General features: G+C 36.7%; 2 protein-coding genes across 5 annotated transcripts in view; one reads left to right on the forward strand and one right to left on the reverse strand.

The window, feature by feature from the left end:
- The window catches only part of RB195_007498 (uncharacterized protein), a gene marked incomplete at both ends in the record, with an annotated part of 60,054 nt that overhangs the window by 28,302 nt on the left and 4,693 nt on the right, over nt 1-27,059 (reverse strand). The window contains 6 exons of one of the 4 annotated variants that reach the window (XM_064181160.1): nt 9,086-9,334; nt 13,354-13,689; nt 13,763-13,941; nt 14,246-14,335; nt 14,402-14,449; nt 25,743-25,862. In XM_064181160.1, coding sequence (XP_064037973.1) covers nt 9,086-9,334; nt 13,354-13,689; nt 13,763-13,941; nt 14,246-14,335; nt 14,402-14,449; nt 25,743-25,862 — 1,022 coding nt within the window. Of the gene's footprint in view, nt 1-9,085; nt 9,335-12,764; nt 12,822-13,173; nt 13,690-13,762; nt 13,942-14,245; nt 14,450-25,742; nt 25,863-27,059 lie in introns of those variants that run through there. The other 3 variants (XM_064181161.1, XM_064181158.1, XM_064181157.1) reach the window with 3 other exon arrangements.
- RB195_007501 (uncharacterized protein) lies at nt 11,855-12,085 on the forward strand (the record flags this gene model as incomplete). The annotated part of the gene is made up of 1 exon (XM_064181165.1): nt 11,855-12,085. The coding sequence occupies one exon, from the start codon at nt 11,855-11,857 to the stop codon at nt 12,083-12,085; it is 231 nt and encodes a 76-aa protein (XP_064037974.1).

The following is a 27,059-nucleotide window of genomic DNA, read 5'->3' on the forward strand; positions in this document are numbered from 1 at the left end:
TACGAATACTCCACCTGTAATCCGTACCACCTCAGATTCGTGGGGTGATGCCTTTAAGGTAGAGATTTTACGAGGTACAAGGACAGATCCTAACTAAAGCAGTACGTTGTTGTGTACGTTTCACCGAAATAGTGCACTTTCAAGTGGCATAACCTTACTAGAGAACGTTTTTTTTTTCGTGCGCACCGTATGCAAAGAATCAGGTCGTCCTTGAACGTCGTAAAGTTGCAGAAAGTACATAGTTCTATGGTCGATAATAAATCGCACAAATTGCAAACACCTTCTCTTAGGTTCTCATAAATTTTCATTGTCTATTGGTTAACATCATTCTATACACATCTCTATAAAAACTCATATAGTTCATTAGTGTCGGATACGGATTAGAGATAGATAGAAAAAAAACGCATTCCAGTAAATTTATATCGTTCTTTTAATAAAATTGTATTACTGAAATGATATACACCACCAACACAATACTGTTTATTACGATATATTCTATTAAAAAACGGATTTTTCTTTGTAATTTTTCTATTTTTTTGTTTGTAAGCGAATTTTGTGAAATTTGTTAGATCATATGCTGCATCGATTAACAAACACTGCTCGGGCGGGTGGTTTTTTTTTTATTTTTTTCTGTTTTCTCTTTTGATTCACTATACATTTCAATATATCTCGTGATAAACACTTTCGGATTCCTCGGATTCTCGAGTCGACCTTCCTACAACCTTACTGGCTGTCGTAAACAAACCTAGAAGTGACCAAACACATGATTGAACTTTTAAGAATAACCTATTCGGTAAGGTGTGTAACTGGTACTAATACTAGAGGTCAAAGTAAAGGATGACCTTCCTCCTCTCTGTGTATTTCTGCACTTTTAGGGAACACATGAAGGCGCGGGGGGAGACTTAGTGGTGTCGCTATAAAGTCCAGAATAAATAATGATGATGTAGGAATATGAGCAAAGTGCGGATTACAATAAAAGAGGAAATAATGGAATGCAGTGTAGTTTAATTTATTATTAATTATTACGTTATATTTTTTTAAATTTTTTTACTGAAGTATAATCAGTAAATAATGCAAAGCCAGTTTTCCTATGTTTTTTCTAATCGTTCTTAGCCTGATTTATACGAAAAGTGACACTTCCTCGTTGACCTTTCGAGGATCGTTCAGGATCATTTTATTTTTCAAAATAATAACTAACTTAACTAGTCTAAATAATAACTAGTTACGGGGAAAATAAATAAATCAGTAGGCGAAATTACCACCACAAGTTACCACACTCTTTTATGCATAAACCAAATCTTGTTAGCAAATTTTCTTGCTTTCTTAAGTTAAAACGTTATTATTTGGTGGATTTCAAATTTGTATGAGGACAATTTCGATAAATAATGGTAATAAATAATAATAATAACTAATTATAAATAGATAAATAAATGAATGAATAATGATAATAATAGAAAATCTGCTCAACCCTGGAATTGCTATAGCGTTTGTGACCATTTCAGCAGATGGTGAAACAAGTAAGTCTGGACGGATCCAGCGATTCTTTAGAATACAACGAGAAAGATTGAGCGAACGTAGCGCAGTGAGAAGAGGTTCCATTGCATTTATGCGGTCGATAGTTCGACACCGCTCACGGACAACTTAGCCTATTATTCCTTTGAAGGCGATAATGAATGGGACTAGGCCAAGCGTGAAAAGATAGAGACACTAACATGATGCATAAGTTACTACTGTAACCTATTGTATAGGTCGTATATGCGTTCTTAAAAGCTTCGAGCGCCCCGGGGCGCCACTTTCTACAACGAGTTCGATTGGAGCGCACCAGCCGCGTGCACGCGCCGCATCTTCCGGACCATTTTTTTTACGGCGATTAGGAAGAAATGGACGGAATCATCCTCCCGGAAGGCACATCCTGAACAGATTGATCAACTTCGTGGTGCTCCTTGTCTTTTTTCCCTTAATCCTTCTAAAGTGCGATTCGGGATTCTAAAGTTAAAGAACACCATATACTTTGTGTTTACATATGTTTATGTTTTGACTACTTTCATATATCTGGAATAAACAATTACGGATGTCGAGAAGAGATTTTTATCAGTCAATTAACGTTACGTTGGCGATTCGATAACTCGATTACTTATTGGTGGATCGCGATTTTTCCATATAATGATAATTTTTCCATATAATAATGATTTTCCCATATAATATTTTTCCCATACAAAATATAATTTTCCCCATATATCGATGTATTAGATGTTAAAGAAGTTGTTGTGAAAATGTTAAAGTCAAAAATTTGATTCTTATGCTAGTATGTAGGATGTCGCCAATTTTTTTTAAAAGAAAATTAATCCATTCCAGTAGTTCGTTACGATTAGAAAAGAGAGGGGAAGAAAATAGACAGATAAATTTCCTTCTCATTTTTTATTTATTTTCCTTAAAAGACACGAGCTGGCATATGCGTTCTAAACAATCTACGGGTCAAGACACGAGATTGAAATTTTATTTCTTCTTTATTATTTTTTTTATTATTCTTTATATTAATTTCTTTATTATTTCATTATTTTATTTTATTATTATTTTTATTTATTTTTAAACGACAGTGGTTAAGGTTAAAGTCCGTATTTATCCTGGTTGTGTTTACTAGCTCTTAGAGTTTTTTCTTCATTTAACCCCTCTCCCCCCTCCCCTCTCTTCCTTAGGGACATACCTTGGTCCATTTTATTCTGATAAAAAGTATCCTAGCTCTTTCCCCAGTAAGAGGCCGCGGACGGCAGTTCACAGCTTCACGGAAGTATATATAAATACGCGATATTGCTCTCTACCCATTCGCGGCCAACTTCCTTATCTCCGGCGGCCATCGTTCAAATGTAATTAAAATACTGATTCATCACGCTTTCAAGCGCAATCCAAGTAGTTGAAAGCGAAAAAAAAAGAAAAAAAAAATGAAATAAACATTCCCCCGCGAACCCGTTCGAGTAGATCAAAACTTGCATAAATATCAATAGAATAGATTTATAGTAGTATGTTCCGTTGCTATTTTTCTCATCCTAATGCGTTTGCAGAGCCTAGAATGTCTTGGTTTGGTTGGGGAAAATCCTCTAATGATGATAGCTCGTCACGTCCAATTTTGGAACTTTGTGTTTTCACATGATGAAATTTCCCTCAAAAGAAAGAAATTGATAGAAAAAATCGTTTCTAATGTTTTTTGATTTCTGTATGCGGAAATTCTTTCCACCATGTCCTTCACATCAATGATCAACTCTTTTGCACTTGTCCCGTAAGTGCACTGTTTACGCATCTGTGACGAGTGAAATGTGTTTATAGTTGATAAAGTGCACTTTTCAAGTGCGTAAAGAGATGGAGGAGAACGATTGAAAGCTTTTACTAATCGTATAATGTCAACACTAACAACGCTGTACGAAATTAGCAACGTGAAGAAAGCGGCATTAAAAACAACAAAAAAAAAGAAGTGTTTTTAGTGTACCTAAAGTTTTTTCTATGGAATCGTTTATGGATTTTTTTTAAATGGAATTTATGGAATGGAATGTACTGATGCATCCAGAAACCATCAAGGCGATACTTTTTTCTCACTTATTCGAACCTTTGAGGATTCAATTGTCGAGGAATTTCTTTCTCTTAGAAAATTCAATTCAAAAAGGCGGGAACAAAAATAGATTATTTAAGAAATTTTGCTGAAAAAACAAAATAAAATGGGATTTCTGTACAGTTCCGGTATGGAAATGATATTTAGTATATTTTAGGTAGGTTAAGGTAAACAAATCTGTAAAGTTTCTATTATTAGTCAACTGTTGTCGTTCACTTGTTTTATTTTCATTTCATTTTGTTCTTTTTTCTGTTTTGATTTTGTTTTGATGATAATGTAATCACGTTTTAAGAGCAATTTCCTCATTCTCATACTTTCTTGATCTCCTTCTTGATTTTTTTAGATATTTTTTAAACTTGGAGATGAGATTTAAGTTGATTTTTTTTAAACAGAAAATAAAAGGTTTCTATGGAAGAAGTTTTTGACGAAAGTTAAAAGTTAAAAACGAGAATGAGTGATAGAAAATAGGCAACAAAAATACAAAAAAAAAACAATAGACACGAAAAACAGAAGCAGAAACTCAAGTTTCGAAGGATAGTATATTTAAAAAAACATTTTTTTTGGATTTATTCTTTCAATTCTAGCTCTGAAAAAAAAAATTATAGCACGATCTTCTGAGTCTTAGCATGAGCAGTGCATAAGTGATTCGTCTTGGAATTGTTGAATTTTAAAAGAATAATAAAGTTTATTCCATTAATTATGCAAATGATTAATATTGATATTTGTTTATTTACTAATATTTACTTTAAGTTTTACAAGTTTTTAAGTTCACAAAGCAAGTTTATAGTGAAAGGATTAATCTTGATATTTATTTACTTAGTTATTTATTAATATTTACTTTTTTAAGTCGTTGTTCACAAAGCAAGTTTTATGGTGAACGTAGTTTCGTAGCTGTCTGAAGGAGCATTAGAATCTTCGAGCCTTTTTTTTCTTTCTATTCGAAAAAATAGCAGATTCACCTTTAGAAAAAAACAACGGAATTTACATAATAATAATAACAACGGAATTAAGTGGAAGGAATTTCTTCTGCAGAGATGTCCTAATCGCTCTATTTTGTTTTTTTTTTCTTTTTCATCTTCCTCTTTGAAGATAGTGATGACGCAATCGTATTCCTACTTCCTATTTTTCGCTAATCATTAAAGCGACAAATTGGAATAAAAATTTCTGGAGTTAATCAATGGAAAGGTGCTAATTCTTTTAATACTATTTTCTTTAATAGAGAATAATTTTTGAGGTGCATGAATGGATGTGCAGCCTATACATTGACTCGCAGAGGCAAGCCGATGCCTCCTATCTATCCTCACACTTTTTTTATTTATCCTCACACTCATACAGGATTGATACCAATTTGTGGATTCCAGAAGGAGGAAAAATTTGTTTAGCTCAACGGTTTTCCCAGCTGTATCGACCGTACAGTACAGCTGCCAAATCTCTTACCAACTACTCTACATCAATTCCTTTTTTAATCGCTATTCGTGAAAAAAATCACCAAATCCATGAATTATCCATGAATCTTCCACGTAAACTGTACATAACAAGCTCAAGAAGCAGATTTCTGTGTGTCCTTTTGTCTTAATATTCTATTCCTTTGTTAATGAGAGGGAAAAAATCCACGAATCCACAAGATGAAGATCTTTGTGCATTGCTTAGCTTATAACCTAATCCTAGAATCTGAACGCAAACGCGAACGTCAGCCGAAGCGAAGATATGCACAGTATTGGCTGTATTCCCCATAGGACCTATTCCTCTACATCAGCGTTACCTCATTGTCAAATACAAATTTGTCATTCGAGCATGGTCTCCCGAGATTGATTTTACATGGTTTTTCAGTTCGTTGGGGGCATAGCCGAGTCGAGTCTGACGACGTTTAAGCATCACCAATGAATCCCCCTAGGAATGCGCTGAGTCGACCCCGATGCCCGTATAGATATGTCAGTCATGAAAAGTGGCTTAAGCCAGGAAATAGAGATGCGAGCGAAACTCTCGAGGATTTCGATTGTTGGAAATGAGGAGGAAAGATGTGAGCTTAAACTTCAACTGTGATCTGATTCACTGGAACTAACTCGGATAAAAGGATAAAAGGACGACAGGGATGAAGTGTGTGCCGTTAATGAATCCGCTTCGGACCCTCCACCACGTTCACTTCAATTCAGAATCCGTTGGAGGTTTACGGGACGTGTAACTGCCCTATACAATGATTTGCGGGGGCTAGCCGATGGGTCAAGTCAGTGTTTTATCCTCCCAAAAATGTCTGGTACCAATTTATCCGGACCCCGGAAGGATGAAAGGCTTGCTGAGCACTGGGGCGGATTCGAACCTCCGATCAATAGTGCAGGAATCGGAACCTCTAACCGCTACACTATACCCACCATGAATGTACATGATGCAAGTGACAACCTCAGTTCCCTTCATCGACAACCAGCACAAAAACAATTTTTTACTTTCTTCGCTTAACATTTAAATTGCATTTTTGTTAAGAGGGCTGGTACCACTCCTTACGCAACCCAAACGGTTCCAGCAAGACCTATGGAAGCAAAAATTCCCTTGGGATACGGTCCTGGATGCAGGAATGCACTTTTGTGGAATAAATTCCCAAGAGATTGATAACTGTTGGATTTGACGACATCCCGAAATGATTTCGAAGGAAATTTCTTCAACAATGACCTAACCTACTAGTGGAAAGACCTTGCAAAAGCCTCAGGGATGATGTTGTAGGGAAAAAATGAAATCGCGCCTTTGTATAAGAGAGATCAATTATTCCTCTAACGTTCCGACGTTCCCTTGTGCATCGTCGGCCCATCCATAACAAAAGTCCAGGAGGAATGTCCAGGAACATAAACATGATTCATAAATGTCAGACTGCTATGAATCTGTTTTTGTTTGAGAATTATGAAATGTACTAACATTGCACTTTTTTTCATTATATGAACATCTGATGCCAAATTTTTAAATAAATGAATAGACTTGGGGGTGTTGTGCAAATACGCAAAAGGAAAATGTGGAAAAAAAAACCACTTGAAATGGTAGAATCAATTAAAATTCAATGAATGTAGAACTTTTCACCATTTTGATTTACTTTCATAATCCCCGAGATGGCATTTTCATTTTTTTTCGTTATTTTTGCCACTGGATAGATCAGAGAAATTTTCCTGGGAAAGATAGAAATCCTCAAACTAACTGTCCAGATTTTAGCATAGTAGAAATTATCAATTATCATAATCAATTTATTTATTAAGCAACGATAATTATAAAAATGAATAAAAACAAATATAAATCATAAATATATAAATAAACGTATGAAATATATAAATATATGGAATAAATATAAATAAATATGATTTTATTATCGAATCCTCTAGCCTAGTGTTGCCAAAAATCGTGAGAGCTATACAACTTTGAATTTTGCTGAATCAATAAGGATCGTTTACGTGAACAACGATAGCTGTTAATTTTATTTATTAATTTAGTAGTTTTTTATTCGATCTTAAATAAATATCAAGATCAAGTATCGATCCGTTTAAGTAATAATTAGATTCGTTTTTTCTGATAAAACTGGAGGTAAAGTATTGATTATTGGAGAAATTAATTTTAATATCGATATCGACAGATAAAACCGAAATAGTGATGGGAAATCCAGGTGATTCTAGGTAGATCCGCTACGGATGCGAAAGCCTGAGGAGTTAGGATTTCGTAGACTCAATCTATTTGGTTTTACATATTATTATTTTGAAAAGAACTTGGTTTGCCCTAGGGCGTTTTCGAACCATCGACGGCGTGGCTACAACGGACCTCTGACCGTCATTATATTATATATTGTTATAAAATAAATATGTTCTGTATTAGATTGAGGATAAGCGAATCACTATACACCTTCTCGTATAATTTTCATTTTTGGAACTGTTTACGAATGTCTGAAAACTGTATTCATACCTAAGGAGGAATAAAAAAATTGCTACTTGATTACAGTCTCTGTTATTTCTTTCTTTTTTCTTATTTTTTTCTATTTCTTTTCTCTATTTTTCTTTTCTTTCTATTTTTATTTTCTATTTTTCTTTTTTTCCTATTTCTACTTTTTTTTTCCGCAGTTTGAGTATCCTAACTAAACACTGTTCTTAAGCGAAACATGTCAAAGATAGGGAGCATGGTCCTCAAATTTTGCAGGATTTTACCAAAATCAAGGTCCTTTATTTAACAAAAAAGATAGACGGAACATCAGTAATCCGCTGAAATGACACCTATTTTGAAACCGATAACATTTGAGGCCTATTTTGATACCTAAAGAGCAAAAATCAGTTTTTTTTGTTCCTTCCAGGAGTTTCTGCAACACATGCAGTGCACTTGAAGCACACTAAAATACGTTCATTGCTCTAAAATAGGAAGTTCCTCTTTATTATGGAACAATAAAAATTTTATTTCACGATTTCAAAAAAAAAAAGGAACGAAGGAAAAATTCGAATCCCGGTCGTGCTGGGATTGAAATGGATAGGAATATAGGATAAGATAAATGTAACGCCATTGCTTTTAATAAATAGCTGTCAAACGTTCAAGAAAGAAAAAAAACTGCTGAAATCCTTTGACGGAGCTCTAGCGCTTTTTTTTCCGTATCATGCGCTAACGTTTCGCCGCCTAAGACGTTTGAAAATCGATAATATGAACATTACCTTAAAGGATAAAGGATAAAGTGTCTGGCGTTAATCAATCCGCTTGGGACCCACCCTCACGTGATCGACTTCAATTCAGAATCGTTTGAGGTTTACGAACGTGTAACTGCCCTATATAATGACTTGTGGGACCCAGCCGACGGGTCCGACAGCCGTCAGTGTTTTTATCCTCCCAGACAAGTCTGGTACAAATTTATCGACCCCCGGGGGATGAGGGGCTTGGTGAGCACTGGGGCGGATTCGAACCTCCGATCGATCGTGCGGGAAGCGGAACCCCTAACCTCTACACTACACCTGCCCGTCTCCCTAGTTGAATATTACCTTAATAATTTTAATATGTATTTTAGGTACATCGAGTTGTAACAGCTATTTCCGTGAACGTCACTTCCTTGAGCGTTAACACCGCTGGGCACATTCAGTACAAGTATAGAATGAAGTAAAAAAAAATGAATAAATTAAGCAGAAAGACTCGGGCTACGGGTTAGGAGGACAGGCGCAATTGGGACCACTCCAAAAATTAATACAACTAGGATAGGTGATGTGTTCTAGGCCGAGGATGTAGCAGAGATCCTAGTCGTTGAAGAAAATGAGTGTGTGTCCCGGCCATTAATTTAAAAATAATCCTTAATGGGATTCAAAAAATACAAACATTTGAGGGACGCAGGAAAAAGAAGGAAAACGTGGAAAATATGAAAACAATTTGGAACAAGGAGAGGATTTTTATGCAGGATAATTGCCACAGAATAGAAAATGAGAAAGAAAAATAGAAACAAGAAAACTAAAATAAAATGCCATGAGAATTGTTTGTAAAAAAGAAAAAAATTTACCATACCTGTATCAATAATGGCCAGAGGAAACATGGCCGTGGCCTGGAGACGAACGCAAACGGTAGCGATACGGTCAAGGAGATAATATGCGATACGCACCAAGCAAGTCGTCCAAATCCACCGTCCAAGTATTCGGCCACACAACCACGAATTCCCCATAACGAATGAAAGAGGCCGACGTCGAAAATCACAGCGTCGGCCGCTTCCATCGGTAACGTCCCCTCCAAAAAATCGCAATGAAGAATCTGTAATTAACGGGAATTTTAGTAGTAATCAAAGTGGAAGAAACTGTTCATCACATAAGTATTGATCGAAAGTTAACAAATCGTACGATTTGTACTGGATTGTTACAGGTTTTTGTCAAATCCTAAAAATAAAAATTTCCGCTGAAATTGATCATTTAAGCGCTTAACCGCGAGACTTTTCAGGTGGGCGTTCACGAATTTTCTTTCGTGAATTTCGTGAACACCGGGTTAAGCCGACATTTCCCATCTGGATTTTCGAGGTACGCTGTGGGCATGTCATACGCATACAAAACAGATTCTTTTAGCTCTTTAAATCGATTTTATTTTTTTATTTTTATTCTTTTCTATAGTTTCTATTTTCTATATTCTATAGTTTTTATTCAATCGATTTTTGACTGGAGCATTATTTCGATAATTTTTAGGATTTTCGGGAACCACATTGGTTTGGACAGCGACGAATTTATGCAATGTTTCGGTTTTGCATATTTCTGGAAGAGTCAAACCGTATGTGTTCGTTTGGGTTCTACTTACTCCTGTCTTATTATATCCTGACCTATTTTATAAATATTTTACTGAACATCAGATAAATATACACGATATAATTATCCGACAAATAATCACGCGAAGAACACGTGACCCAAGAGCAACGTTTCGAAAAGTTGCCCCTTCTCCTCGTGCCTCCCTCAAAAAAAAAAGGGAACCTTGAACAGTCCAGTTTCAACAGTGAGGGAAGTGAGCAGAAAAGGCAAAAGGCATCGGGTGACTAATGACTTTTGATTTTTTTTTCTCTTTAAACTTAACTTTAAAAACTTTTAACCTTAAAAATTGAAATAATAATTAACAAATAATTAATAAATTGAAAAAAAAATTCTGCACTAGAAAGGACCAAATACTGACGTCTCAGCGTTATTCCAACGTTCGAAAATAGATCGATTAAATTCTTCCAAAACTCTTGTGATTTGTGAGATTTGTGCTAGTTGTCTGGGGAAAAAATTATTGTAGCGCTTGTGTACAATATACATATGTATTGATCGCAGGTGATAAGCGCATTGTCGTTGATATGGAATGGAAAAACTAGTGATTACAAAGATTACAAAGTTACAAAAAATTTTCAAAATTTTCTTATCCATCTTTTCAACTGGACCACAATTTCTCATCGATTAGCTTTTTTCAAAAAAAAAAAAAAAAACGCATATACCTCTTTATCTCTTTATTTACAGTAGTCCCTGAGCTCGATTTCTTTTTAGCTGAAACGTAGGCTACTGTAACATAAATCTCAACTTTAATTTTTATAGAACTCGTTTTTTTATTATATCTAACCTCTACACCATATTATTTATTTTCTAGCTCAGATGAATTTACAAAAAGCCCATGAACATCAACCATGGGACCATCGTCTAGGTCCCACGCCCCTCCCCGTACCTCCCCCTGTCGCCCCTTTTTTATTACCCCCTTAATAACATGTGTACTATCGTTGCATCACTACGTGTTACGAGTAATTACCAGAAGCTGGAACCAACGTAATAACCTATAATCGTCTGGTTTTTTCCGGAACTCTGGAACCCCGGCGAAGAAGCTGAGTTAGTCGTAAAAAAAGAACGTTACAGGTATGAGTTCGATGAGTCTATCGTAATGTTGAAGGCAGAATAATACATTAATAATAAAAATAATACAATAAAGAATAATGTGACCTTAGTTCCCCCCTGAAATCATATGTACTACATACTCGAATCCGTGAACAGCAACGATTACGGCTCAAGTAAATGACACGATCATATGATTTTGTTCACCATAAGATTTGCAGATTTGATTGATTACAGTATAAAATGACTAAATATTGCGATTTACTCGAAACTGGATTGCTCCCGAAAATTGTAGGGGACTCCTTCCGCGAGGCCAAAAAAATCAGTAATTAAATTGTATATTTTAAAATTATTCAGCGGGGAAAAAAGTCGATCTTGATGATATTCCCAACTAAGGGACCAATCTAATTTGACGAGCTTCGCTCCCGAATTAGTCGCGCTGCTGAATAACGAATGAATCGAATTTAAATGTGTGCACAAGTTAAGTTTGAAACGATTTTCGTGCCCATTAAGGCGATATTCGTCGAATTGGTGACGGTGAATGTTCGAGCGAGCGAACGCGAATGTGGCGAATGTGCTGATGCGCACGAATGTGTACGAATGTGTACCTTGTGATAATGGATGAATGAATGACAGTGTTGAGCGACACCCCATATACATACGAATGCCTGGAGCAAGCCAATCCAGAGACAAATTTGTGAATTCAGAAAACGATGTCCGACTAATTTCGTCCATTCATCACGTACGGTCACTAATCCCATCAATAATATGATCCAGAAGCCGATCCGCTATCCTCAATGGGTGCGACGATAGCGATAGCGATTATCGACGGCAGCTTGGAATTTAGTGACGAGTCGCCGCGGGACAGTCACGACGTCAGGAATAGACGAGATAGATACGAGAGAAAGAAGCTGCGCAGTTTGAGGATCAGGAGGTGATGGAGGAGCAGCAGAATGCCGTCGCGCATATTTCTCCTCCTCCTCCTACTCCTCCTCCTCATCCTCTTCCACTTCGTATATATCTTTCATTTGTTCTAGTGCTGCTGCTGCTGCTGCTGCTCATTGGTGTCTGCCAACAACTACTCCCTGGAGACACAATAGAATTTATCTTATCACACAATGCGCACACAAAAATACAAACACAACAAATTTTTTGCGACGATAAATGAGGAGCAAAAAAGATCCACAAAATGAGACTCATCATTATTGACAATATTATGTTCCTTGTTGTCGAATACAAAAGTTGAATTCAGTGACAATACATATATGTGGAATGTAGACCTCGAAAATAATCCGATCTGTGGCGAAAAAAAAATAAATTGCACCCGTCCCATCAACAAAATATTTCAAGAACGCAAAAGAAAGAAAAAACGGTGCGTTTATAAAGGAAAGGGTGCATATCCACAATTTAGAATACGGATTAAATTCCGCAGTCGATAAAAATTTATAAGTGGGCAGTTCTCGAAGAAGATGATCACTGGAAAATTAGGGAATTTTTTGAGGCTGGGAAGAAAATCTCTTGCAAATTATTCAAAAACCTCTCAATATATAACTATCTCACAACAAAAAACAAAATTATGCATATTTTTAAACCACACATATATTTCACCCATAAAATGTACGGAGCAGTGTGTAAGCAATTTTTGAGCATAATTCACTAAATAAAATCAACTCGTTCTTTCAATGCAGTGGTTAATAATTGCACAACTTTTCAAAAATTTCTCTGATCATTTGTTTCCGACGAAATTTCGAGAACCAACGATCGTCTAACTTAAGTAATATCAACTCGAAATATTGATTCAAAGTAATGATTAACCATACTAATTAATCGATAACCGTAAAGCACCGTCAGAACACCGTCTCTGCAAACACGTCCAGCACAAAAATTGTACGTTGTGCTAATTTCTAAAATTACACAAATTCATCCAAATCCTCCGGATAATCCTTAGAAGCTTAATCATCATCTTATCCAACGAAGAAAAAAAATAGAACCACAGAAGATTTACTGTTCATATGCGCGCATAAAACAAATTAGCTAGCAAAATTGATATTATAAAAAAAAGTTAGCTCATGGTTTTTTTTTTTCGCAGTAGCTTTTAGGATTATCATTGCTGCTGAACTTGCTTCATTATAGAGAAACGAATCCTAAACCTCCATATCCAGTGATCCACTTCTTTTCTGTCAACATCTTCGCTAAAAAAAAAATCACAAGATTATTGTCACTGTAAACAACGATGATATGTACATCAAGTGGATTTCACTCCATTGGTTCAGTTTTTAATAGAGTTTGATGAATTTGATCATATGTTAATGGAAGTAAATTATGATCATTTGATTCGAGCTGCTGCTGTTCAGTGGTGCAAAGCTCATTTAGAACAGGCAACTGACCATTGAGCAACTGTAAACCGGGATTTATTAGAGTATCCATAAGACTCACCGGTGGCGCTGTTCCGGCACCGGCACCGGCACCGGCACTGGGCAATAATTGCGATGCTAATGACGCCATTGTCAGCGGCGCCGGTGAGTCATTATTGTAGCATGGTAGATTTTGACTGGCTGCCAATAGATGAGATGCTAATGTTGCGATAGGAAGAGCTTGTGAGTATGGAGTATCGGCTGTGGAATCAGCGGATGTGGTCGGTAATTGTGGAAATGCGATGCCTAGTCGAGCCGCTAACGCTACCACATCCAACGGGCGTGATTCAGCATCTGTTTGATCCATTGTCTCGGTTTCTTCCATGATTGGCGATGGTGTCGAACCGACACCGGAACTCTGAAATTCGGGGAATTTCTTGTGCTACAGTTTTAGAAGATCACTTCAAATCAGACTATGAAGTGAATCGAACCGTTGTCTCCTCATTCGTTGGATGAGCAGGTGTAGTCGGTTGACTCGTTGCCGGACCTGCAACCGTAGCCGCCTGTTCACTAGCCTCCTGTGAACGTCTTCTAAGCTCTTTTCGCTTGTTTGCAAACCAGTTAGCGACCACTTGTGGTGAGACCACCTCCTTAGGCATTAAACCAACACCTAAACGTATTAGGACAAATTTGTTGAAGCCACAATCCGTTTCTGATCTTGAAGGGTTTTGTTATGACAACAAAAATCTAATCTCTCGAATCGAATCTCTCTCTAACAAAAATCTAAGTCTCTAGAAATGGCGTCATACTAAATATCAAGGATGCCATTAATCTTTAAGCGATATGCACCCAGTAATCAGTAATTAGTAAGTGATCGGCTCGCCATTTCTTGTGCAAACTATGTACTACGTTTCGTCTAATGTCAACTTCATGGAATACAGTATGTTATATCGCTATCCAATAGCTGTACATACCTCGTTTTTCGATCTGAAGAACTTGATTGCATGTCGTCGCTATTTCCACTCTCTTGTTAAGGTCTGGGAATGGAGACTGGGCGAAGAAACCTTCGAGTATTTTGATGAGAATCGGTCGGAACACGTAACGCTCTCTGCGTTGAGGGACCAGCTCACCATCGCCGTTTGTCTCAAGTCTAGTCGCTGGATCGGCAAAAAACACCGCTGCAAATAAATTCAAATCAATCAGAATATTCAATATTGTTGAATTTGGATAGTGAATAGAACCCCTCAATAACAAACTAAATTACTTTGAAAAATCCTTTTTCTTCAAAGTCAAGGTGGAAATTAATTAAAAATTTCTTTCCTTCAGCAATTTAAGCTATTCAATAGAAAAAAAACTTCATAGTATTGATGTCGCAACAACAACAGCTTTCTTTTCCCGTTGTAAATGAGAACTACTGTATTTGGGGGCGTTATTTTACTTATGAAAACCCTATTTTCTTGATAAAAGGGTGGAATAAACATGTAAAATACAATTTTAGTAGTTAACCCTTACCTTCTAGAGAGGACACTTTAAGGAAACCTAGAAAATTTCAAATCTGTTGCACTAATGGCACTTTTTTGCCCCTGAAAGACCACAACACTTCAACATGGAATATAATTATCCAGGTTTAATTTCTGAATGATAAAACTAATGGCAACAGGCACAAGAAGAAAACGAACTACCACCTAAAAAAAAAACAAGAAGCAAAAAAAATCTTAAAGAAAAACTCGAGCTACTTCTGGATTTTTTTTTCGCTGTAATCGAACTTGAGGTGATAAAATAGCGGTTTTGTGGAGCGGAAGAGCAGATTAGAGCGTAAACGAGTGATTTTTTTTGTAGAAATATTTCCGCTCTTTTTCTAACTCCGTAAGTGAAGTCTTTTTATCTCCTTGTTTTTTTTTTGAAGAGCGCTTATGGACCTATAAAATAAATAAAGTTATTATTCTAACAATACAAACAATCTCGACGAATCGATTAGGTCTTCGACGTCAAGAGTACGCAAAAAAAAACGTCGTGAGTACGTGACCTAATGAGAACACTACACAAACAGCCGTGCCTCCAGAAAAGCGATGAAATGAAAAAATGAAAAATTAATCACTGCTATCACTTTACTCGAAATAGTATGTTGACAGTGGAGCGTGACAGACAAGCCTACACGTGCTGTCGAATGTAATTATTGTAACACATCTATGATATGAAAAAAACTATACATGTGATATTTTCGTATAACACCTGGATAAGGTTGAAACACGTTTTAACGTTAAAAACAATGAGGACATATCTATTGTTTCACCACATCCAGTCCTGTAGAATCAGATTTTGGACCTTGTTTAGGCGCTAGGTTACTTAGCTGAAAAGAAAGAGCATGATCGATCGGAGGTTCGATTCCGCCCCAGTGCAAACCAAACCTTTCATCCCTCCGGTGTCGATAAATTGGTACCAGACTTGTCTGGGAGGATCAAAACGCTGACTTGACCCGTCGGCTAGCCCCCACAAGTCACTGCATAGGCCAGTTACAAGTTCGTAAATCTCGAACGATTCTGAATTGAAGTGAACGTGGTGACGGATCCTAAGCGGATTGATTACCGCCAGACACTTTATCCTTTATCTTTTTACACTAATGTAACTGGACAATTCATTTATTTTGACATTTTCTTGCGTTTGTAAAAGGTCATCGCGCAACTGTTTTTAATAAAATACATATAATAAACGTTTTCATAGTTAAAATCTTCTCTTACTCTAAAATTTTAATCACCGCTCCTTTTTTTTTCTTTTGAAAGGTTCAATTGGACATTCGGAGAGAACTTTTATAATTTTCACAAGAAAATGAGAAGCTGGTAAAATTGACAACACCTGGGGACAATGAATTATTTATGTATTGCTACTGTTATAGCATAATTTTGGTCTCGCAGTTTTTTTAAAATTATAGACAAATATTAACTATTTATAAGGGTGTTGTAATAGCTTCAAAACTCCAAACTATACTATATTCCATAGTCAGGAAGATCTCACTCTTCCAAGATCTTCCGTAGCGGCGGAAGATCAATTCGTTAGTGAATTTGATTACATAAGAAGGATATCAAGAAAAGTTTGCTGGAATTGATGAAAATCGCCATGAGATCCCGGAATTCTACCAATTCTTCTTTGAAATCAAGTATTTTCCTAGACGTACATACATACATATAAGTACCAGGATGTGCTGTTGCTACCTTTCTGAAGCCGATAGAAGACCAGTTCCCGTTCTATGACCACGAATATTCTAATGGATTAAGGATCAGACGTTAATATAACGTTTACAGTGCTTACTAAACTAAACGCTTATTAAATGACTCTAAATACGTCTTAATATGACAACAGATTGGATTCTATACTCACTCTATTCTGGAAGCTCCGCAATTGCGGCGATTAACTTCAGGGCAATGGTTAGAAAACAAAACTAAACACACACTAAAACTCATTCAAACTACTTCAAATTCAAGCAAAAATAGCGAACCCGGTGGGTCCCTCCGTCCCTTTTAACAGAATGACGCGTACGTTCTTCCTCATCCCCCCTCCCCTCATCTAATATAGCAGAACATCCCTCGTATACTAACCATACATTGAAATTTTCAGGTGCAAAACGTATAAATTCCAGAAATTCTAAACAAACAAATCATTAAACAGTCATGTGATTTCATTTTGTACTTTATATGCCCTAACATCACATTTCATACAATATCCCAACATAAACACCTATACAATGATCTGTTCTCATTCTTTTATTAATGAATCGTCTTTCATCGCATAAACCTTCAGTCATAAGGTCGTTTACGGACGTAAATTTCATGCATTTTAGTGTGTTAATACGTACAGTTGTACTTTTGCGCATGTTTGGGTGCCGAGACTGCACTTACCACCAAACCGCCTTCCCCGCCTGAACGCTGTCGATCATCGGCTGTTGGGGTGACGATTTTTTTTTCTTGTTGTTGTGAACATTTGTGTTTCGAACCGACATTACGCATATATAAACGATTGATTTATCTTATCTATAGGCACATTATTACAGCTATAGGCGCACATACGCTATATTTAAAAATAAAATAATGTATGAGAAATATAACGTGAAACAGGAACGACTAACTCTACAGTATGCCCCTATCTGTTTCGTTTAATCTTGAATTAAATCATTAGCACGCATCAAATAGGACACATACGCATGCCGCAGAGCGCTTTATCCTCGAAAATCAACTCAAAATTGGGATGCGTGTGGAGTCTGCTGGATGAAATCCACGGATGATGATAGGCACTCAGTGGTGGAATGTACGTGTGAGTGAGTGGATATATGCACTTTACGGCGAAATGAACATTGATCAACTATTTAGTGCATGTTTGCGTATGTTTAAAATGAATGTTCGTCGCGGATAAGTTGTCCTAAGAGAGGAAAGGTGGACTCTGCACGGATTTTTCCAACCAGGCATTTGTATGCTGCTACGGAGATTGTCGCGGTCTTCTTGAATTGAAACACTTTTCATGAACAAAATAAACATTGGTGAGGGGGAAAAATAAACAAACAAAGTTAGACATTTCCAGATAAAAATATCGTTCTTATAAATGAGTAATTGATAGTAATAAAAGTAAAATAAAATAATAGTAAAAATATAAAAAGTAAAATATCAATGTAATATAACGTGACTTAGAGTGTATAACTGGAAATAAAGTTAGCAGTGTCATTTTGTGGATCTAATGGAACTTATATATGAATGGATAACATTGATGGACAATGGATATTTGTATAGTAGTGGATCGCTTGCTGTACTACTGACGGCTTTAATATCGTAACTAAGTATGAATGTCAAAATGAAATGCAAATTTGCATGAAGGAATCGCATGAAGGACCCATCTGGTAAAGTTGAGTTCGCAATCTTTCCTCCTAACTGATATATCAACGCTTTTCTGGTCCCACAACAATTGCGCTTCGTATCTCTTTTGGCTTCCCCGCTCAGGTGAACCTGCCCAAGCTTGAAGGCATCATCACACGAACCTGAGGTGCTACGGATTTCAGGTGGAGTATTCGTATACGTGATCGTAGACTACGGAGAGGTGGGTGATTCCGTCCATTTCTTGCTAATTGGCGTAAAAAGTGGTCCGGAAGATGCGGCACGCGCACAAGGCTGGCGCGCTCCAATCGAACTCGTTGTAGAAAACAGCGCGCCGGAACGCTCGAAGCCGTTTCTTTCGGGCCGTTTTTTTTCGGCAATTAGGAAGAAATGGACGGAATCACCCCCTCTCCATAATCCACGATCCCGTGAATACTCCACCTGAAATCCGTACCATCTCAGATTCGTGGGGTGATGCCTTCAAATTTGAGCACAACTTCTACAGTACCCTGTCGTCTGCATCTCTCTTCGAGATGTACAGCAAGAAAAAATTCCCATAACCATACGTCCTTGAACCTACTTGAATATGTATAGTTACATTAAAGAGAAACCATGTAAAATATAGTGTAATTTACTTAGAAAAAATTATGGCTTAAGAGTGCAACTGCATCAAGCACATATACATGTCATTTACCACTCTCGTACAGAATTCAGCAAAGAGTGCGGATACATTTAATCGCATCAATACAAATAAATCTATGAGCAGTTTATTAAATGAAAGTCCAAAAATAAAATGCACATTTTATTATCTGGAAAACATATTCTATTGACATAGACTAAACTTTTCGTCTAGTTACCAGCGTCAGAATTCCCAAAATCGTTCAGCACAAAAAAAAGAGAAACGATAGAAAAACCATCATAACAGTGGCTCTATTTTTCCCCCGGATTTTTCCATTGTCAAGAGTACTGTAATCAAATATAGATCCTGTACAGTCGGTTGCACAAATATAGGTTGAATATTACGTACAAAGTCAATTCTTTTAATTTAATTATCTACCTCTTGATGATTCATCCATATCGTAAGTAGTGGTTTCTTTTATAAAACTGAGAAGTTTTGAGAAAAAGAAAATAGGGGAATACATCAAATCCTGTGGTTTTCTTTCTACTATTTCTTTTAAAAATCAAAATTTTCTTCTTAATAATTCGAAAAATCAATAACTAACTTTAACTAGTTTCATGTTTTGTCCGCGTATGTATTACCGAGCACCATGAGAGTCGGGCTTGCTTTCAATGATTTGGCGTGCCAACGAGAATCATTCTTTCGCCATTTAAGTCACTAGCGAACTCGTTTTCTTCTGCATCACGTCATTCTTCATGGAAATTTGTCATACGATCATACATTTGTCGAAAAATATGCGTACTTGTGACTATAACAACAATGTCGCGATGTTATCTACTATTGTTGCCCTAAACCTACCTTAACCTTTATAAAATTCACTTTAATTAACAACACTAACTTTTTTCAATAACTGCTCATTCATGCGTCACAATGATTTTTCTGTATTTAACTACTTTACTTTTTATGAATTATTTTCCGTATGATGCGTTGTAGGGAGCAAATCTAATCTATCTAATGGTTCTGGGTCGTTGTGTGAAACATACAATAATATTCTTAAAAGATGTTCCCTAATCCCAACCTCTGGAAATGATCTACTACGAAGCGGAATTTCATCCTATTAGCATATGCTTAAGATTTAGCTATAGAAGCGTTTTTTTAACGAGATTTCCTAGAAAACCTTAATTTCTAAATGTTGCCTTTGTGCCGCTCACTGTTTTTTTTTTGTCAATCGCACCGTATAATGCATTTTAAAAAAAAAGTGGCGTACCGCAATTTCGTCCCTACATTAAAGAACCGGTACTTCTCCAAATTACAAACAAAATTTTTGGGGATTTATTGGTCCTCTGAAGTCAAAACATTCAACTTCTGAAGGGCTCAACCACCATTAAAAAAAATCTCAGGAACAAAAATGAATTAGGATTATGACTTCCGTAAAACGAACGCAAGTCCCTCATTTGTTCGTATATACCGCCACACACGTTGCACTCTAAAGGGCAGATATGCCACAATACGACACCTAGACTGAGCCATATAATTACAAAATTAAATTACAATGAATACAATCGACTAACGAGTGCCTAAGTCCTTTACATGAGCAATGTAGCGAATTAAATCTTCTCTACGGGATGAGTTGAGGTAGATGTTAGCTAAAGAAAGGGATTTCGAAGATATGACGAAAATAAGTAAAGGGCAAATGATTAATCTCTTAATGTACGAAGGATAAGTCGGAAAAGAAATACATACATAGATTCCATGATGACAAAAATAAGTGGGATTTTTTTTTACTGGAGAGAATGTAAGAATGAAAAAAAAAACAAGAGATAACAACAATAAAAGAATGACGAAATAAGCTATTTAGAAAGGAGAAGAGAAAAGTAGCAAAAAGACCATCAAGTAGAATTCAGACACTTTTAAATAGTACATTTAAAGAAATTTTTCAAGCAAGCGACAAGAATAGCACATAGATGACGAAAGGTATCGAGATTTAATAGCGGATACGCTAAAAAAAATACTGCCAGACTTTTCAGTTATTTATCGCATCCATAGAGAATCTGGATCTAGAATTGAGTGCAAAAATGAAGAGTGGACTTAGAGACGAGATTTATGCAACCAGTGTGTGGTATTAAAAATGAATATGATGGGAACCTAGCCGAAAAAAAGGCGCTAAAGACGCTAGCGCTGCAGGTTCAAATGCGAAAATGAATGATTTACAGAATTGGATCAGTAAGTTAGAAATTAATTTGGAAATTAGTGAATAAAACGTTCCAAGCAAACTCTTTCTTAAAAAAAAACTTATGTAAAATAGAGTGGAGATTCTCCTAAAAATGAGCTAGAATTATTAAGTCAACCAGATGATTTTAGTAGCTAGACACTGGGTTTTTTTTCGAACAAAAATGCAAAAATATTATTAGCTTATTCTTAATTTTCAATTCCTATTCAGATTGAAGTTGAAGTTGAATTGAAAACAAAAATGAAATAAATTTTGAGTTATTCTGGCCGAATTATTTGCTAATACTCTACGTCTTAACTTTGGATTTCCGGATCACATTCAGATGCTTCAGAAGAAGCAATGCATATGCTATATTATTATCCATTATAATCCAGTAATAATCTGCTGAAGTGTCATTCCATTACAGTACCATAACATCATTCATCAATGTGGGGGTTGAAAACGTCAACCTTACCTTTTTTCCCGCAGGAAATCACAAGTTAATAGAATCCATTTAGCTTTTTATTGATTTGCTTGAGCTGCAACTTAAATTGGTATTGATGTTTCTTCATTAACCTTGAGCTGCAGCTAAAATTGGTATTGATGTTTCTTTATTAACAGCTAATGTTTCAGCGTCATCGCCTACGTCAGAGCCTCTGAAGGAAACAAATGCATCCGTGATTTATCCTCCCCTCATCACCCCACAGAAAGCATTCAACCGATAGGTAAACTCGAAAAACTACACATCGGCTAGCGCTTACCTCATTTGCTAAATTCGGTAACGTAACAGGCCGCCACGTAACGCAACTACGATTCAAAAGGGTTTTCTTCAGAGGGATATCGTCATCCTGAAGGCCCACCTTGTAGATCAAAACCCTCTCAACTTACTGAACTCCATTTTGTATCATTGGTGATGGCAGAACAACCGTTGCCGGGGTGTTGCAGGATTTTTGCAACAATATATTATATTTCTAGTCCTAAACGTCAATGGGAAGAAATCTATCTTCCACAAAGACTCTGTTCTCGCAATGTTTCGTTTCATATTCATTGCAAATGTATATACCTCGCACGTACATACATACATACATACATACATATATGAATGTGCATTCAGTTCATATGTCTCCTGTGCAAGGGTTCTGTGGATGAGGGTATCATCTTTTGACAACCTTTTCTTTCTAAAAAAAAGATAGCGACAATGAAACAATACATGTGCCGTTTGTGAAGTGCAAACTGTTCGTAGGTTAAGCGCGTTGTTACCTCGGCTGTGTGCGTTATTAATGGGTTTTTAATAAGCAAGAAGTCGGCTGTCCGTTGTACCTATCGATAAGTGAGCTCATAAATCTTTTGCACTTACGAACAACAGCTAAGTACATGTCGATTTTGCTGTCGATAGTGTAAAAAGATTCAAGTGGTTTGAAAGTAGCGTAGAGAGGTTTTCAATTTTGTTTGTATTGATGCCAGATATTTATAGAATCATAAAAATCAAAATATCCGCTCAGCGATTCTTCAACACATATGATTTGATAGTGTAGAAATAAAATTGAAGAGTGTTGGAAAGTTTAAGGATTGGGAACACAAAACCCTATGGGTCCCAAGGTTTTGTGTGAAAAAGTGTCTCTTATAGGAGAAAATACTTGGATTTTTTTTTCTTCCTTCTTTTTTTACTGGTCTAGGTAAGAATTGGCCATTATGAAGCAAATCAAAAAAAAAAATACTTTTTATGTTTAACGCTTTGAAATACAACTGATACCAAGATATCAAGAAAAGTTCCAGTGGTCCGCTTTTTATGAGCCCATGTCAAAGCCACCAATATTGTATCATTATTATTTTATGAATATTTAAAATTAAAATATTTTGAGTCAGCTACTCACCTACTTATCAATCTTTGAAGTCTCGCTTAATGATTTACGTAGAAATTTCAATTCTATGTGGTGAGGAGGCCAACTTTAGTAGGCCTTAGAAGCGCTGTCGAGTTCTCTGACCTACTTGGTCAATGCTTTCCCACTAATTAACAAACGTTTACTCTGATGGCTCTAAATCCTTGCAAAAAGAGATATGTTATTCCAAATTTTGCGTCTTATCTGTACACACTAGATCTGAGTTGAAGGGTTCATTGGCTTCGAGTTAAAGCCGGGAAGCCACGACGTGATGAGGAAATCCGCGGGAAATGCTAGAGATGATTTTAGGTTGCCGAACCCGGGATGGTTCCACTCATTTCTTCCTAATCGCCGTAAAGAACAGCGTGGGATGGTAGCCGCTTTAGTTGCTACGAGGTACGTTAGAACGCTTGTCTATGTACACGTTTCTTTCCGCTCAGATGCCTATTCATTGGATTCACTTAAATAGGCTGGTGAGAAGACATCACTGATCTTCAACCGACCGCTCGCACTTGGACGCGGTGCGTGCGCAACGGTGTCGCGTTGCAATTGAAATCGTCATAGAAAAACACCATCTATCACGGGTTTTCTACGATTAGGGAGGGATGAGCGGAATCCAGAACCCCCTCTAGATCCAGCAATTCCTTCGTGGTACGCAGCCTCGAAAGAGGCTACTTTATGTCCGTTCTCGGTCCTTTCCTCCGTGTGTTTCAGATAGTATAAGTTTCGCCTAACGGTCATTGTTCTATTCTTACCTCCAATCTTACCAGCGAATAACATAAAATTCCTGTTTAAGTGTTGTAAAGTAGTCGAAAAAGCCAGACCATTCGGTAGAACTTTCGTCCCTTCATGAATCCAGAAACATCCCGTAAAGGTTCAACGGATCAATAGAAAATCTGATGGTCTTCAAAGAAATAAAATTAACGGCGCTTTAGGAGTAACACTTCATGCATCTCCAACTTAAAGGAGGTGCCAAAACAAAGACCAATACTTACTAATTATTTCCAAACACCTACTCTAAGAACCAAAATGTTTCACGTGAGGAACTCCACTAAGAGTCCTTCAATTTGTATCACTGTAGGAAATCGTTCAACATTCTATCTTTAAAAAAAACAAGCAACACGTGTGAAAGCTATGAGGAGCATCCGGTACTTGTTAGTGGACCCTCATTCTGGCTTGGTGCTCACCTCAGTAACCAACTTCGCTCATTATTAAGAATGAAATCTTATTCACCTGGTGAGTGAAATGAGAAATGATTTTTACAAACATCTATTAAACCAATGACGGCTTCGAATGTGAAAAACTCCTTCGCTTATTTATGTAATGGAGTAACACTATTTTTTTTTCAATAACAACAACAATAACAACAACAACAACCAAACCACCATAAAGTTTCCAACCCGTCTGCAATCGCAGAAATACAAAAATAACATTAATCTCTCCTGCTAGATACATACATTCCATTCAGTGAGGAAATCAGCACTTCCAATGAATGATTTCTCAATTTTATTTTATTTCTTAAAAAAAAGAAGAATTAATACATCCTAAATACATTCTAGTTGTTCAACTATGCATCAATTTAATCAATTGGTTGTATGAGAATCAACAACTGTTTCTGCGAGAACTTTTTCACACATATCCATCTCAAATAGCAAAAAAAAAGTGCTACTAACAACGAAGCGACTGCGTTATAGTTACGAACTAAAAACATTACCAAAAAAGAAAACAATTTCGATAGCAGCTGAGGGCTTGTTTAGTGAAAATTGCCAGCGCTTTTCTTTTGCTAAGCAATGACGTTCGACATGAACTGTCACACTACTGCACTCAATTCATTCAAAAAGGACAACAAATGACAATGGATATCGTGTTAAACCAAGAACATCACCACTATTATAATCTAAGATTTAGTAGGTTATTGGATACAAGATTGAGAAAAGTATTAGACAAAAATTTTTTTGAAAATTATCAGAAATCCAAAGTGGGGTTTTTCAAAGTGTTCCACCATATCCTTTTTTTAAAATGATAAAAGTGGTGTGTACGAGAAACCGTAAAGTTGCGGTTGAAGTTATGACAAGGTTTAGATGGAAAACGATTGATTACTTCATTTAGGACCAGTTTGCGCGTAATTTTCACATTCATTGATCTTGACTGAGCGTGCATCAGAGAACATTTTTGAAGACATTATGTAAGATCTAGTAAGATGCATTCGGGCGAGGTGACGAGATGTTACATTGTTACTTAGGAGAACGGCTGCCATATGATCGAGGGCCAACGTTTTAACATAACGAAAAAATAAGAGTGTACTATACGTACGAAAGCAAAATGTTTCGAATGAGTTCGTCTGTTTCCGAATTTAGCGTGAAAATATTAGAATTACATAACGTGTACTCTTATGGTAACTTTTAGAAGTCCAACTTTTTTATTAGTCTAACTCTTGATCCATATGTGCCAGGAATGCTGTAAGCGCACCAAAAACACCTACCAGATATGTTGTTGCAAAAATGACACGTTCTGCAAATTAAAATCGCAACCAGGTCAGATAAATGCATAACGGAGATTAGCGGTTCTTTTTGCCACACAAAATATCCACGGTAGACTTAGAGACCAATAAGGGTAGCAATTCCATTTAACACCGCAAATGCGTCAAACAATTATGCAAAACCACTTCGGATCACACGTTGAGAAACAAAAAAAGGATCAGATGGATTTATGTGCACGTTTACAAGTAGAGTTTTGAACCAATTTTCACACACACCTCGAGCTCAGCGGATGATTTCCTATCTTTGAGCTGAAGGTTTAAGCTAGTTTGAGAGAAAAAAGATGGTCTCGATGGTCCACAAAAAATAAAAATGAAATAAAATTTGATGAAGAAGAAATTTCACAGGAAACTCATATAAAGTAACTTACAAAGCTTATGTGGATGACGTCGACAGTTCAAATACCAACAGTAAATATTTTTGCGGCACCGCAACGACAATTCTCGATGATTTCCGTTCAGAAGTTTTGAGATGTACGGCTGTGAGACACCTGAAGAACTGCAATTATTCCAATTACAGTAACCCGCAGCTGGCGATACATCATATACGATAACTTTACTGTACAAATGCGCGCATGTTGAATGACAGACACCACATATCGCTGCGCAATCGCAATTGTACGCGACGACGCTCTCGACGGGAGTTGCGTCAGGGTTACGGTAGCGGAACAAAGACATGACAAGTCCGTCCTCCACCCTTTCCTTCTCGCAACACTGTGCTGTCGTAATTTTCGCGACCTTAAAATCATTACATTGCTGGCGTAGGCGGCGATTTAAGCGTATTGGGTACTTCGCAAGGTCAGTTGGCAAATTTTGAGGTATTAGAAGAAATTTACATAACAAAAGCCACCTCCAAAGTGCTCAATGGAAGAAAATGTAGGTCGCTGTGAGTCAATGGGAACTACTGCTATGATGTTCTTGTAACACTTTGTAGGTGGATCAGCATTGTTGCACTTGAATAGGGTTGAGGATGTGAATGTTAACGATAATTTCAAACGAGTGATTGGCTTTTTTTTTGCAAAAAGATCAGAGGTTAAGACCTTTCCTCATTTGCATCTGATTGGAGATTGAGAGGGTCGCACTACATATCGTTATCCCTTATCTTTTACACGGTTCCAACACAAATTAGGTTGTTTTGACCTGGCTGTATTAATTATTATTACTTAATCATTACGTTATTGACTAGTCTTATGTTTGTAATCACTTCTTTTAATAAAGGGAGTCAACTTGCTGAACCTCTTAAACCAGCCGATCACTTGTTATTGAAAACATATTATCCAAAGAAAAAGGCAAACATTGAAAAAAAAAGTAGTGCCTGAAGTCCCGTCATGGTATTGTTCCGTATCAGAAGATAAAATCATGATTAACACGCATCCGTTCGACTACCGTAAACATCGCAAACTAAGCGATTTCGATACACTAATCGGTGAAAAGTGAAGATATGTACGATTCAAAGAGCACTGATAGGACCAGCATTGAATTGAAATGTGATACTTCGTCAGGCGTTTTTAGAGAAATTTCAAAGTATATTTTGGGAATAAACAAACTTATGTTTTCGTTACTAAACATTATCGACTTTCCATAGTGAAAAACTGCCGGTACCATCTCCGGCTGATACAAAAAAGCAACCTGATCTACAAGAGGGCCATATCCTTGTCATATGGTCCGACTAGGAGAGAAGAGTTAAC

This window comes from Necator americanus, chromosome I, assembly GCF_031761385.1.
Source record: "Necator americanus strain Aroian chromosome I, whole genome shotgun sequence".
Lineage (NCBI taxonomy): Eukaryota > Metazoa > Nematoda > Chromadorea > Rhabditida > Ancylostomatidae > Necator > Necator americanus.